The sequence below is a fragment of the Ruditapes philippinarum genome, unplaced genomic scaffold (assembly GCF_026571515.1).
Source record: "Ruditapes philippinarum isolate M1 unplaced genomic scaffold, ASM2657151v2 ctg9613_1_1_1_1, whole genome shotgun sequence".
Taxonomy (NCBI): domain Eukaryota; kingdom Metazoa; phylum Mollusca; class Bivalvia; order Venerida; family Veneridae; genus Ruditapes; species Ruditapes philippinarum.
Genome location: NW_026856957.1, coordinates 18,641 through 35,493, shown reverse-complemented (window position 1 = coordinate 35,493; position 16,853 = coordinate 18,641). Strand labels below are relative to the sequence as shown.

At 34.2% G+C, this 16,853-nt stretch overlaps 1 protein-coding gene across 1 annotated transcript; it reads right to left on the bottom strand.

Annotated features, from left to right (window-relative positions):
- Nucleotides 1-435: 435 nt before the first annotated feature.
- Nucleotides 436-16,050, bottom strand: LOC132748257 (uncharacterized). Its single transcript, XM_060737829.1, has 6 exons — nucleotides 15,709-16,050; nucleotides 11,779-11,844; nucleotides 8,313-8,413; nucleotides 4,844-4,939; nucleotides 4,458-4,574; nucleotides 436-762 (listed from the first exon to the last, which is right to left on the bottom strand). Exons 1-6 carry the CDS (start codon nucleotides 15,789-15,791, stop codon nucleotides 467-469), a joined length of 759 nt encoding a protein of 252 aa, XP_060593812.1. The 5' UTR covers nucleotides 15,792-16,050; the 3' UTR covers nucleotides 436-466.
- Nucleotides 16,051-16,853: the final 803 nt, after the last annotated feature.

Here is a 16,853-nt window from a genome sequence, read left to right as displayed (position 1 = left end):
AATTTCAGATTCAAGAATTTAACATCAAAGTGACTGATTAACTATTGAATAATGAGAGCAAGAATTGAGTGGGTCGAAACCGTTATGATACCGTATGATTTGATACGTCATGGTACGATATGGTACGATATGGTACGATATGGTACGATATGGTACGATACGGAAATGAATGGTGTGACAGGTACTGGTGATATGATATATGTATGTTATAATACGATATGATATAATGAAAATCATCATACAAACACAATTAATCATATATGTGCATGTAGCCATGCTTTAATAATGATTTGAGTAATACCCGACGTTTGTTGAAAACAAACCTGGTTTAAGTCTGTTATTTCATTATAGATGTGTATGCGCAATATATGTAAACAAACAAGGACAGAAACTTTTGTTATGACATGATATGATATGATATTATATGATATATTCGCAATATTTAAAGAGAAACAATGATTGAATCTTATATACCATTTTTGTAATCTAGAACTCGAAGTAAAACTTTCCCCTCCGTAATACCAACTGCTGTTTTATGAACATAAACCGGTCTTTCAGCCAGAGGTTCTGGTGCCTTGTAGCTAACCTCGAATTTGAAATGCATGATGTTAAACACCCTTTGATTACTCCAAACAGTACGATTGCGTATTGACTCATCCGTGCCGTCCAACAAGAAGTAGAAAAGGAATTTATTATCAGTTTTTCTAGTGTGTTCTATGACACTTGTTGATTTACCAATGTACGGTTTGTTGTTTGTGTCAACTATAAATAAGATAAACAATTACATTTGAATTAGCAAAGTGCCTCATATGACCAAATTTCCTTCATTTCTTTCGATTTGTCCCTCCTTCGATTTTTGTCCTTCGCCCTGTCCCCCCCCAGCAACCCCCCCCCATTCCCCCCCCCCCCCCGAAAAAAACCCACAAAACAAGAGGGTCATGATGGCCCTGAGATCGCTCACCTGTATATAGGCCCCCAGGGGCTATTTGAACAAACTTGGTAGACACCAATTTGAAGATGTTTCAAGATAAATATCTAAGCACTAGCAACAATGACACCCCCCCCCCCCTGGGAAGGGCCAATTTGTCCCCAGGGCTTTTATTGGGTGAAGATAGTTCATGCTTAACATCTTAACTCTAGCTTTTGGGTTTTTTAAAAGAAGATTTTTAAAATTTTTTAATTTACTATAAACAAATAAGGAAAATCAATTATCCCCACTAAATATTTTAGATCTAGCTCTTTTTAAAAGAAGATTTTACTATATACATAAAGGAAAAACAATGACCCCCTGAAGCGGGGCGAATTTTGACCTCTGAGGGCTTTTATTTTAACAAACTTTGTAGACATCCACCAGAAGATGTTTCATGCTTAACAAAAAATGATGAAAAACCTTGGAGTTACCCTAAAACTAGTTTTTCCTCGTTAACACATGCCCTAACACCTATTTTTGGTGAAAAATTGTTGTTTTTTGACATTTTTTATTTTTTTAATTAACAAAAAATGATGAAAGAACTTGGAATTACCCAAAAACTAGTTTTACCATGTAAACACGTGTCCTTACACCTAATTTTGGTGAAAAATTGTAATTTTTGAATTTTTTTATTTTTTTAATTAATATCTAAGCTCCAGCTTAAATTTGGGCTTTTTAAAAGAAGATTTTTTAAGTTTTTACTATATACAAATAAGGAAATCAATGATCCAAGGGGCAGGCCAATTTTAACCCCAGGGTTTTTATTTGAACAAACTTGGTAGACACCCACTAGAAAATGTTTCATGCTTAATATCTAAGCTCTAGCTCTTTGGAGTTTTAAAAAAGAATATTTTTTTAGGTTTTTACTATATACAAATAAGGAAAATCAATGTTCCCCAGGGCCGGGCCAATTTTAAGCCCAGGGCTTTTATTTGAACAAACTTGGTAGACACACATTAGAATATGTTTCATGCTTAAAATCTAAGCTCTAGCTCTTTCGGTTTTCTAAAAGAAGATATTTTAAGTTTTTTCTTTCGGCAACTAGAGTTCAGCTCTTATGCAATTTTTTAAGTTGACTACCAAAGGAACATTCCTGTAAAGTTTGGATGAAATTGGCTTAGCAGTTTATGAGAAGATGTTGTTTAAGGTTAAAGTTTACAGACAGACAACGGACGGACGTCGGACGAAAAGCGATCACGCTAAAAAAAAATATGAAAAAATAGAAAAAGCATTTTCAAATATTAAAATATTATTTGATTAATTTACGCAAAATACTCATCCATCCTTGATTTATCTCTGAATAACAGAATATATCACAGTTACCAGGCTACGCAGTCACAATACATTTTACTTCATTTTGCAGGCCAGTCCTGGCATTAAGAATAATAATGTGATATATATTTAATATAAAATACATGTATAACACATTTGATTTCTAGCCAAATGAATAAGATTAAATTGTATTACTGTTGTTGTTGTTTTTTATTTTGTTGTAGTTTTTTTTTTTGCAATTTTATAACTGTTAGTAAATTTTTTTTTTTACGTTCATATTTTTTCTCAGTCCTTCCAATTGGCTTATAATGCTAGGTCTATAAATCTTTGATAAGCTATTTTTTATTGTTTTAAAAAGAATCTATATTAATTGATATAAGATCATAATAATTATATGCAAATATGTGTAGTTCATTTTTTTTTCAATTCTTGCAGAGTATAGATAAAACAAGATTGCATTTGAGAAAAATGCTATGCCACCGTATCAATACAACACTAAATAGTAGTGTAGGAACATATTTGTTTTTGTTTCTATACAATTTTGAAGATTGTCATAATGCATAGATCCCTGACATATCTAATTCTTATCATCAGATTAGTGGTTAAATCTGTTGTTAACTCAATAAAAGATCAGAGTAGGAATATATCAATGCACTCAAGTCTAGTGAATTTGGTGGTGAAGGTCATATTTCACACAGCCTAAATTTCATCAAAGGACAACACAGTAAGACACTTTGTCAAAATCTAGGTCAGCTGAAATCAAAGTTCACTTTACATCTTAATCTGTGCACATGGTTTCAGAGATACGATTCATAGCTGTACATCAAAGGACATGAAAGTAGGTCACATCATCAAAATCTAGGTCAGCTGATATCAAAGTTCAATTTTACAACTAAAACTGTGCACATCTTCAAAATTTCATTGCTGTACATCAAAGGACAAGAAAGTAGGTCACTGTCCGCTTGGGCAAGGCAAAATTTTGGACCCCAAGGGTTTAATTCAAAACAATCTTAATACAGGTCCACCAAACAACATTTCAAGTCAAATATCTAAGCTGTAGCTTTCTCCCATTCAGAAAACATTTGTTTTATTTTCTGTTTTTACTATGTGTACATAATGAGAAACACTGCCCCCCGGGCAGGGCCAATTTTGACACCAGGGGAAAAATTTGAACAACTTTGATAGAGGACCTATAGATGATATCATATAGCAAACATCAAAGCTTAGACTATGCCTTGTACCTTTACACAATAAGATTTTTTGATTTTTTACTATATGTATATATTGAAAATCAATGACCCCCCGGGCGGGGGCAATTTTTACCCCAGGGCTTTAATTTGGACAATCTTGCTAGAAGTTCACTTCACAATGTTTCATGCAAAATATCTACCCTCTAGCATTTGTCAATTGCTAGAAGAATTTTTTTTAAAGTTTTTACTATAAGTTTTTACTATAAACATATAAGGAAAACCAATGACCCCCAGGGCAGGGCCGATCTTGACCCTAGAGCTATAATTTGAACAATCTGGGTAGAGGTCTACCAGACAATGCCTTATGCAAAATATCTAAGATCTAGGCCTTTTGGGTCTTTACAAGAAGGTATTTTAAGTTTTTACTATATGTACATATAGTGAAAATCAATGACCCCCAGGGCCGGGCCAATCTTGACCCCAGGGCTATAATTTGAGCAATCTTGGTTAGGGTCTACCAGACAATGCCTTGTGCAAAATATCTAAGCTCTAGGCCTTCTGGGTCTTTTCAAGAAGGTATTTTAAGTTTTTACTATATGTACATATAGTGAAAATCAATGACCCCCCTGGGTGGGCCGATTTTGACCCCAAGGCTATAATTTGAACAATCTTGTTAGAGATCTACCAAACAATGCCTTATGCAAAATATCTAAGCTCTAGGTCTTTTGGGTCTTTACAAGAAGATATTTTAAATTTATTCTTATAATTCGTTTTGGTTGCCATGGCAACCAGATTTCTGCATGGAATGAAATTCTTTGAACAACTTTGGAAGCCCTTCACTCCAGGATCAATCCTGCCAAGTTTGGTTGAAATTGGACTAGTGGTTTTTCACAAGAAGATTTTTTAAGTTCACTATATAATCTATATAACACACACACAAACAAACACACAGGTGAATCGCTATATGCCACCGCATCGCAGATGCTGCGGTGGCATAAAAACAACACCTTTGATATAAAACATACTTTGTAAACAGCCGTATTCCGATGTCGAATTTTCCTTTGTGAATCCACGGTTACACTTACATAAGCTTTTTTTATAACAGTTTCCTGGGTAACATGGACTAGCATAAGAACATACCACTGAAAAAGAAAAGGAAATACTTTTATTTGTGAATTTCTAGCTATTACATCATAAATTAAATAACAGCTCTATATACAGGGTAATACTGATATTCTAGAATGAAAGATATTTAAATTAACAAGGTCATCTTCAGTCCGTCGTTCATTAATTATGTACATGTAACCTGTCAAGACAGGCTTGATGTCTTTGCGATTTACTGGATTCAGTACAAGACCAAACTTATCAACATTTGAATGTTCGTGATACATAATTGATAAGAATTACTTACATGTCTGACAATATTGACCTTCTGCCTGGCCTTTGCAGTCACATTTACCAGGGGCTTTACACTCTCCAACTGATCCACAGTCCGGCTTACATATTGCTGGAAAATGTCAAAAGAAATAATTCTAAAATGTTCTATGATTAAAGAAGTATTACTGAATCCCTCACCCTCTTAGATCACCAAGGGTATTTGCTTTTGGACAACTTTAAGACAGTGTTTAGTGTAAAATATGCCTATCCACAACACATGGTGTAAAATAATATTATGCCCATCTACATCACATTTCAAACGAGTCAGAATGACGTAAGTGTATGGTTCTAGAAATGCCCCCTCCCTCCTCCGTGTGTGGAGGCCTTATCATTAATAGCCTAGCTTCTTATTGTTACCTATTGCAAAGTTTGATGGAATGGTAGAAGTATTCAATAAAACATTAGCTACTATGTTAAGCATGTTTGTGAAGGAAAATCACCTTGACTGGGATGAACATTTACAATATATAATGATGACTTATAGAGCAACTGATAATGAAACAACTGGTATGTCGCCTAATTTCTTAATGTTAGGTAGGGAAACGTCGACACCATTAGACTTAGCATTTGAAATGCCATCGAATATGAAATCTATTCCTACATCTAAATGGGCATGGGAACTATTAGAAAGGCTTGAGACTGCTCATAACACAGTAAGACAATATACTGGTAAATCAATTAAGAGACAGAAAATTTATCATGATAGGAAAACTTCATACGATAGTTTTACACCAGGTGATAAAGTTCTTGTTTTCTTTCCTGTTAAAAAGGTAGCTAGGTTGATCTTCAAAGTTCACATCCTTTTGGAAAGTACCATTTGAAGTAACTGAGAAGGTATCTGATGTTTTATATAAAGTTAATTGTGGTAGGATGGCATCAAATCGAATAGTACATTATAACAGGATGAGAAAGGTAAAAAGCCAGATGATAGATAATCTAAATGAAGGTCAGGGATCACCTGAAGATATGGAGACTGAGGTAAGTGTTGATCAAGATAATCAGATAAATTATAGCGAAGATTTTTCAGATGCAGACAATGAAGAAGACGTTATTCAGACAAGGGGAAATACGAAAAACGTCATATTTAAATGACTATTGCTTTTCTATTCAGTATAGCTGAACCTCCACAGAAAAAGAAGAAAGAGACAAAAACTGTTTGTCCCTACTGTAAAGATGTGATAGAACCATCTCAATTCATGGATCACATTATGAATTGTAGAGACTAGAATTCCCTGTGAAACGTGTGGTATAAGCTTCAAAAAGGTTGCTTATCTAAGAAAACATCAGAAGAGACAACATAATGATAGTGAGAAATCAGAAACAAGCTGTTCAAAAGAGAGCGTTGTTCAAAGTGAGCAAGACACAGACGCAGAGTCTAACCATAGTTGGGATGAAGACTCTGAGATAGTGATTGAGGAAACACTCATAAGTGATACAAAAGTGGATGATATTCACGATGATGATAGTGAAATGATAAAACCTGACAAAAGACAGATCAATGACATTAGACTTGGAAGAATATTCTGTAAAAGAACATTGCCGAAACCAGTTCAAGCACCTATTAAGATACTAAAAACTACGCAAGATGAAAGTAAAGATACTTTCGTTGATGATAATAAAGAAGAAGACATAAATAACAATGTTGAGAAAAACTTACATAAGCCTACTGAGATAGAAACAGTTAGTAAAAGTTCACTTGAAATTGACATAGATACAAATTCTGATAATGCACAATCTGAGGTTGTTTATGCAGAGTTTTAATGAGAAAGTAAATAAGAATCAGGATATACAGTTAGAAAAGATGAAACTTGAAATTGAGGAAAGGAAAATTCAACTTGAGTTTGCAAGACAAGAAGCAGAGGAGAGAAAGAGAAGAGAAGATAGGGATGCAGAAGAGCGACAGAGACAGTATGACAAGGAGCATGAAATGAAAGTTATCAAGATGATTATGGACGTAGTGAGTGAAAAGAAATAATAGACGTAATGACAGAAAAATCCAGTTTAAAACATTTATGAGACAGATAGTTCGTCATTTTTTTTATTTTGTTTATGTTGCAATAATCACAGTAAGTTTTGTGATTAACATTATCATCAATAAATGCATAAAAGATTGATTTGTTGATAGTTTAACATGCGAGACGCATGACTTTGGGGGCGTGGGTAATGTAACAATTATTACGAGTTACAGCCCTTTAATATTTAACGCCATTTGCACGTTACAAGCGTAAACACTACGTTCTGAGTCTTATCATATTTTACAAGGTTAGTTTGCCATTATTTTGTTGTAAATAATGATGTGAGCATTTCTTTGATGTCGATTGTAATGTAAAGTATTAATAGTTTCTGCTACAATGTTTTAATTGACATTATTTGTAATGCGGACTATATAATCTATATAACATTATTAGCAGGTGCTCGTTTCTGTATAATTGTATTGTAAGTTAACTAGCCAATCATAAATAGCCGTAAGAGGGCGTTGTTGTGCATAACATATATAAGCAGAGGAATTCAAGGTGAGTTTGGTTTAGCCAGCCCGCATAGCTCAATCGGTAAGAGCGCGAGACTTGTAATCTCGACATTGTGGGTTCGATTCCCGGGCTGGCCAACTAAAATTACTAATCAGTCTTTCGGGTGAGACTTTAAATCAAGGTCCCGCGTATCAGTACTTAATCACTCGGCACATTAAAGAACCAGGAGAAGGTTCTGGAATTGGGGCATCTTTCTGTATCTGTATTTTACACTATCATCCAAAAATATAAAATGACTAATACTCTTCTGGAGGACTTGCCCATATGGGCAACCGGTGGCGAGTATAAATAAACGCAAATACACACACACATGAGTTTGGTTTGTATTGGTGAAAGTCAGATTGTCAACATCTAATCTTGGAGCTTTGAATTTATACCTGCTATATATTGTCTGTGATCCAAGTTCTCTAAGGGGCAACGCTACCAGGAGAGGATTGCAGGTTCTTATATAGTAGAAAGTAAACCGGGCTGCAGGATATTTGTTGGATAATTATTTGGAGATAAATAAAACAGAAGGCATAGAAAATTCGAGCAAAGTATAATAGGTAGGCATCGAGACGAATTATATGTTAGAAAGGCATCAAGACTAGGCATAGAGACTAGGAAAGATTTGGGATTGTAACCAAATATATCAATATTGTGTATTGTTTATCTAATATTTGTTTAATTCAAGTTGATTAATTTATATTCCAATTATTTTGAAATCATTGGTCTTCAACCATTAAGGTAAGGAAACCTAGAGGAAAATAATTAATGTAATATTTTGAATGCAAATACGTATATTTAAGCTCGGTACACGTTACATTATTAGTGCTTGAGCATTTATGGAAGAAAAATGTACTTGTATATCTTATATATGTCACAGGCATGTTCAGTTACCCCTAAAATAAGTCTCAGTAAAATAATGATACTCACGGATATTACAGTTGTTATCCCCATTATGTCTCCATCCTCCTAAACACCTGTATTTAGTCACTAAAGAATCACAAGTGACATTTCTCCACAGGGCACAATAACTGAAGAAAAACAATAGATGTCATGCAAAAGTGACAAATGTCCCACATGAAAAGAATGAAAGTACACTAATTGCTTAATATTGTTCTTGTGAAATGAAGTGTTTCTTATAGCAAACTTACCACCTTGGGACAAGGGTCTTGGATGAGACACAACATCTTGAAGTGGTCGACATTTATGCCAAGTTATTTTAAAATCCTTCAACGCATGACAATGTTACAGTTTGGAAACTAATGTGTACCTTTGAGCAAAAGTACCTGCAAACTATTAGACTGACCTTGACCTTGAAGGTAGGAACATGGGTCTTATACACAACACATCATTTTGATGTCGTAGACAAGTTATTTTAAAAGGCTTCAATGCATGACAAAGTTATAGTCCGGACATGAATGTGTATCTTCAAGGTTTTCTTAAGAAAATGAGTGCCTTCTAACTGTAAGACATTGTTGGTTACCCTCCGTACATACTACATTGTATATTATCTAGATAATGTAGTATACAGTGGGTAACGGACGATGACTGTAAGAGTGACCTTGGAGGTAGGGACATGGGTCTTTAATGCACTCTTGAATGTGGTAGACATATATGCTACATTATTTAAAAATTCTTCCATGCATAAAAAAGTTACAGTTCAGACACAAATGTGTGTACCTTTAAACACTTCTTATGAGAATGTGAAACTTTCAAATAATTGTAAGTGTGACCTTGACCTTTGACTAACTGACATGGGTCTTAAATGAAACACATCACCATGATGTGTTTGACTTTTGTGCCAAGTAATTTTAAAATCCTTCCATGCATGACAAAGCTACAGTTTGGACACAAACGAATACTGTCAACCTCTAAGTGTGACCTTGACCTTTAAAGTAGTGATATGGGCCTTAGCGGCAAAGCATTGTCTGGATGTGGTAGACACTTGTGCCAAGTTATTTAAAAATCCTTCAATGAACAACAAAGTTACAGTCCAGACAGGAATGTGTACATCCTTCAAATTATAAGTGTGACCTTGACCTTGGAGGTAGGGACATGGGTCTTGGACCCGACACATCATCTTGATGTAGTTGTCATTTATGCCAAGTTATTTTAAAATCCTTTGATGCATGACAAAGTAACAGTCCGGAACACGAATGTGTGTAACTATAATCTCTAATTGTGATAGCGTGAACCTTCAAAATCTTAGTGTGACCTTGACCTTTGAGGTAGGGATGTGATTCTTGGATGCCACACATTGTCTTGATGTGGTAGACATTTATGCCAAAATATTTTAAAATCCTTTGGGACATAACAAAGTTACAGCCCGGACACGATTAAGTGTACCTATTAACTTTAATTGTAATAATTTGAAACTTCAAAATGTTAGTGTGACCTTGACCTTTGAGGTAGGGATGTGATTCTTGAATGCAACACATCATCTTGATGTGGTAGAAATTTATGCCAAGTTATTTTAAAATCCTTCCATGTTTGACAAAGTTACAGTTCGGACACGTATGTGTGTACCTATTAACTCAAACTGTGAAACTTCAAAATGTTAGTTTTGAGGTAGGGACTTGGTTTTTGGACGTGACATATTGTCTTGATGCGGTAGACATTTTTGCCAAGTTATTTCAAAATCCCTCAATGTATGACAAAGTTACAGTCCGGACACAAATGAAGTGGGGACGCACAGACTGACAGACAGATGTTTGTTTGACATAATAATTATGAGAGGGGATGAATAAGTTGGTTTTGGTTTATACAGAATTTATTTTAGTTTGATTGTGTAGGAAGATATAAGCTTATAGACACACTTTCGAATCCGTTCCTGGAACCAACCAGTACTGAGCAATGAGTGTAAAGTTTCTTGCTCAAGGAGACAACGATTTGCCCCTGAAGGGGTTTGAACACATGCGGCTAGCGATCATAAGATTACTAGTCCGACGCGTTAACAACTTGGCCATGCCGCCACTTTTTTTAGTTTGGTTTTGCATTATACCAATGTCATATATAGAAGCAGTAGATAGTTTATCAATATACCAATGACAAACATTATCAAAGAGATGGTGAATAGTTTAGTTTGACATAGTACCAATGTCACACACCCTAAGCGACCTATCACAAATAAAACTAAACAAGAGCCGGTTGAACCAGGTGATGCTCCCCAAATAGGTTTTGGACACAAGAAGGTATACCTCTTGTTGTGTCAGAGATATGTCACAGACAAAGTTCAAAGTGTAAAAAAAAAAAATGTTGCGTGCGACACATTGACTCAATATAGTGATCATTTCTGTGAAATAGTTGTAAAATCTGACTTCAAATAACGAAGTTATGGGCTGGACACAATTTTGTTGCAAGGTCATGCTGTGACCTTCACCTTCAAGGTAGAGACCCAAATGTTGCATGTGACACGTCGTCCCAATATGGTGATCATTTCTGTGAAATAGTTGTAAAATCCGACTTCAAGTAACAAAGTTATGTGCCGGACACGATTTTGCTGCAAGGTCATGCTGTGACATTGACCTTCAAGGTAGCGACCCAAATGTTACGCGCTACACGTTGTCTCAATATGCTGATTATTTCTGTGAAATAGTTTTAAAATCTGACTTCAAAAATCAAAGTTATGGGCCGGACACGAATTCGGGACGTACGTACGGACGGACGGACAGACTCACAAAATGGTACTTATGTGTCTTTTCCTTTGATCTTTTTGGCCATTTTTAGTCACACAAGGCTTAAAAAAAGACACACAAGTAAAAACGGAATGAATAGGATCAAAGAGAATTTACTGTTACCCATTGTTCTCCAAGTCACACAAGTACCTCTGGGTTCGTACGGACAGATGGACGGACTGACGGAAGTTTCAAAGTCAAGGATCGTAACAACTCCCTTTAATTGTTATGACACAAAAGTCACAGAAATTAAATTTGGGTATGAGAAATTTCAATAGGCTAATAATGGATAACCAAGTTCTTGTATCATAGTTTGAGGACCTTTTGTTGAGTTAAATCGTATACATATATCTGCATAGTGCGTTAACTGAGTGCAGGTATTAGTTACCCGCACTCCAGAGCATGCCCATTGATTGGCTCATTTTTGCTGGGGTTTACTAATTGTGACGGCAGAGAAAGGGATAGCGAAAGAAATATCGTATTCAGACGCTCCTTCATTGGTTACTAATTTCTGGATTTTCATATTGTGACAGCAGGGAACATGCTTTTATGTTTGACTATGATACAAAAGAGAAAGAACATCAAAACACCCAGCAATCTGATTAATACTCGGGGGCTACGCCCCCCTCGTACAAATCAGATGACCTCGTGTTTCGATGCTCTTTCTATAACTTATTAAAATGTGTGGTAAAATATAAAAGGACAAAAAAAAATCTGATTACCCTGAATACCGGCAAATACAATAGCTACATGTGCTCTGCTCCCATTCTTTATAAGACTCTGTGTTTCTGTAATTAAAGTAAAAACAAGAAATATGTTGAGAAAAAGAAAGATACTCTGCCCTGACAAACCGTTACTTTATTTACTAATAGAGCATATACCTTACTTTTTTATGTACTATTAGAGCATATATGTTACTACTTTATATACTAATTGTAAAATTAGAGCATAATTATACGTTACTTCTTTATGTACTATAGAACATATACATTATTACTTTATGTTCTAATAGAGCATAATTATTATAATGTTACTACTTTATGTACTAATAGAGCATATACGTTACTACTTTATGTGCTAATAGAGCATATAATTATATTTCTATTTTCTGTACTAGAGCATATATGTTACTACTTTATTTACTAACAGGACTGCCTCCGTGTTCGAGGGGTTAGAGTCAATGACTTCTAATCCAGTTACCTCTCTGGCCTGGGTTCGATCCCCGGGAGATGCTTTGGTAGTTTAGCGCAGACGAAGGTAGTCTAGTACTGGTATAACTCTCCAGGAACGATGTTTAGGAAACTACCCGCCTATGTGACTGAAATACTATTGAAAAAAGGCGTAAAATGAACAAACAAAAATTTACTAACAAAGCATAGTTACGTTATTATTTTATGTTCTTATAGAGCATATACATTATATTACTACTTTATGTACTAACAGAGCATGTACGTTACTACTTCATGTACTAATAGAGAATAATATATTTCTATTTTCTGTACTAATAGAGCATATATGTTACTACTTCATTTACTAATAGAGCATATATGTTACTATCTATTAATGTATTGAATGTATTAATAAACCATATACGTAACTAAATTATATACTAAAAGAGCATATACAATATGGTACTGCTTTATTCTCTAACAGAGCATAGTATAAATAGAACATATACATTATTACTTAAAGTTCTAATAGAGCATATACGTTACAACTTTATTTACTATAGAGCATATACGTTACTATTTTATGTTCTAATAGAGCATATAAATTATGTTACCACTTTATGTGACTAACAGAGCATGTACGTTACAACTTTATGTACTAATAGAGAATAATATACGTTACTATTTTATGTATTAATAGAGCATAATTATATGTTATTACTTTATAGCATTTAAGACATAACAAGAGGGCCATGATGGTCCTGAAATCGCTCACCTGTATATGATGCCCCGGAGCCAAGAACAATTTTAAACCAGGGGCTTTTATTTGAACAAACTTGGTAGACATCAATTAGAAGATGTTTCATGATAAATATCTAAGATCTAGCTCTTTGAGGTTTTTATAAGAAGATTTTATTAAGTTTTTACTATAAACATATAGGGAAAAACAATGACCCCACCCCCCTGGGAGGGGCCAATTTTGACCCAAGGGCCTTTATTTGAACAAACTTGGTAGACACTCACTAGAAGATATTTCATGCCTAGTATCTGAACTCTAGCTCTTTGGGTTTTTATGAGAAGATTTCTTAAGTTTTTACTATACAGATATTAGGAAAATCAATGACCCCTGGGGCGGGGCAAAGTTTAACCCAAGGGCTCTTATTTTAACAAACTTGGTAGACACCCATTAGAAGATGTTTGATGCTTAATATCTAAGCTCTAGCTCTTCGGGGTTTATAAAAGAAGATTTACTATATACATAAAGGGAAAAACAATGACCCCCTGGGGTGGTGCCAATTTTCACCCCAGGGTTTTTATTTGAACAAACTTGGTAGACACCCACTAGAAGATGTTTTATGCTAAATATCTAAGCTCTAGCTATTTGGGTGTCTTTACAAGAAGATTTTTAGGCTTTTACTATATACAAATAAGGAAAATCAATGACCCCACTGCCCCCCCCCCCCCCCCCATGTTGATCCCAGGGCATTTATTTGAACAAACTTGGTAGACGCTGACTAGATGATGTTTCATGCCAAATATTTAAGCTCTAGCTCTTGTTTTTTAAAAGTTTGTTTGTTTGTTCATTTTACGCCTTTTTTCAACAGTATATCAATCAGTCATATAGGCGGGTAGTTTCCTAACCATCTTTCCTGGAGAGTTACACCAGTACTAGACTACCTTCCTCCGCGCTAAACTACCAAAGCATCTCCCAGGATCGAACCCACGCCAGAATGGTAACTAGATTAGAAGTCATCGACTCTAACCCCTCGACCAAGGAGGTTTTAAAAGAAGATATTTTAAGTTTTTTCTTTCTCTTGCCATGGCAACCAAAGTTCTGCTTGGAATTAAATTCTTTGAACAATTTGTTAAGTTGACTACCAAAAGAACATTCCTGTGAAGTTTGGATGAAATTGGCTTAGCGATTTATGAGGAGATGTCGTTTAAGTAAAAGTTTACGGACGGACGCCGGATGAAAAGCGATCACAAACGCTCACCTGTCACGCTCACCATGTCACTTTGTGACAGGTGAGCTAAAAACGGTATAGTAAACGTGAGTTATTTCAGAACATTTGAGTCATGTGATTCCCATCCCAAATTAACATCTTTAAAAAGAGAAGCCTACATAAATGTAAATAAAAGACAAATTCTTAATATCTTATGATGAATTTTCATTTTATTTAATTAAAAAACACATCCGATATCAACTAGTTAAAAGCAAGGCAAAGTTGAAATTTAACCATTAATTTGTATAAATGAATATTTCAAACTCAATTTGAATAATCAGCAATATTTTTACTCGATTTGAAAAAAAGCAAAGTTTTTAGACTGAATTTGAATAAGCAAACTTCCAAACTCGATAATTTATGAAACAGCTATATTTACATACTATTACCCAGACTCATTTTGAATGAACAAAATTTCCAGCCTCAATTCAAAAACTCGTTTTCAATAAGCAAAATTTACACACTTACCTGAGCTAACAAAATTCTAGACAAGATTTGGGGAGACTTTCAATTTGAGTAAAACCTCCAGGTTCAATTTAAATATCTACAATTTAAGTCTCAATTTTAATCAATAATCAAATTTTTTTACCCGATTTGGATAAGCGAAATTTGTAAAATTTGGATAAGCGAAATTTGTAAAATTTGAATAGTTAATAAAATTCGCAATGCGATTTGAGCTAAAGAAATTTCCTAACTTCATTTATGAGAGTCTGTTATTGACAATCATATACATAATGTATAGTCAAAAATAGAATTGACTATGATTTATTCAAGGTTCTTCCGTGATAAATTTAGCAAAAAAAAAAGAAAAAAGTTTAGATGTCAATTTGAAAACACTTTATGGCCCTTCGCATTTTCAAAACAGGTGTATGAAAATGCAAGGTTATAAGAATATATATAAATAAATTGCTCCGAATACAGCTCCTTGTAAAATTTTGGAGCACTGTGGAATAGTTACAAAAATCCCATTCATCTTGTTATGTATTTAAGTTTCTTAAAAATTAGTTTTTTTTCTTTTGCCAAAAAAACAACAACAAAAAACAACAAAAAACAAACAAAAAAACAATAAGGAATCTCAGATCATGAATTGAATTTATAACAATAATTCTAAAAAAAAAAGAATAAATAAAAATAATTATTAATTGTAAGAATTTTTGTATCACATGTGCAGATCCATATTAAATGACTAATTTATTGCACCGGTATATTGCTGTATTTATGTTCATGAAAGATTCTGTATTTATTTGACAAAGTTTTTATTTCGGTGTTTAAAACGTCACGTTCTGTTTAGCGTATAGTTAAACAGACTTTGCGTCATTTTTCATTTGTTATTTTATAAACGTCAATTTTCTCTGAAGAAGACTAAACGTCAAAAGCTAAAGAAAAGCGTTTGTTTTCATTGAACTGATTATAATTATAACAATAATTCTGAAATTGAATAAAATTAACAAGCCATATATATATAACATAAAAAACTCACCCTCTCCATTGTGACTTCCCTACCGTTATAAACATACAGATCACTAAAACACTAAAATGTATTCCGAAAAATTTCGGAGTCATTTTCACCCTTCTCAGAGTGAACACCCGCTCTTTTATGCTTTACTCTTTACAATTCAGTTTTATACATACAGGTTCAGGCAATAAGGAAGTTAAACCTTTCAGTTCACAGGACTTGACTTTGAAATGGGGGAATATAATTCAGATTATGAAACCAAAAATCATTAAACCACTTGTTCCATCAGTAATAGTTACATTCGTTTCATCAAGTAATATATTTGCTGTTAATGGTCAGACAGCAATTGTGTGGTAATTCCTATTTTTACGAAAACTTACATAAACTTCTAGTTATATATTATAAGTATTTGGAATTATCATGTTGACATTTGTAATATGATTATCATATGAGTCGTGTCACGACAAAACCAACGTAATGTGTTTGCGACCAGCATGGATCCAGACCAGCCTGCGCGTCCGCGCAGTCTGATAAGGATCCATGCTGTTCGCTCTATTACAAGTAGAGAAACTGATAGCCAACAGCATGGATCCTGATCAGACTGCGTGGATGCGCAGGCTGGTCTGGATGCATGCTGGTCGCAAACACATTACGTTGGTTTTGTCATGACGCGACTAATATGATTATCATAATACCAACACAAATCGCTCTGGCTTTTCCAATTTAAACATTCTTACAGAAGCTACGCTGACGTCAAATTGCCTAAAGATATAAAGTTTGAAATTCTTACAGATAAGATAAAGTAAAAACTCTAATAAACCTGCAAAGGATAATATAGAAATTGAGAAATTTCATGGAAACGAATAATGTTAGTTAAACAATCACAAAAATTAAAATGATTGCTAACACAAAATATTGAAAAGGAAAATATTTTATTAAAGGAGTAAGGATATTATAGGAGTAAAGATAATTTTAGGTAGGGTCATTTAAAGATAAATGATGAAGACTCTACACTACAGGACAATTATCTCTCTTTTAAAACAATTAAGGTTCATAATTTCCTTTTCATCGATGATGTTGAACACACAATATAAGATGGAAATACACTTAGAAAAGCAAAGCCGTGTTTCACATATTTTATATTTTAACATTGTGGTTAACCCAAGAAA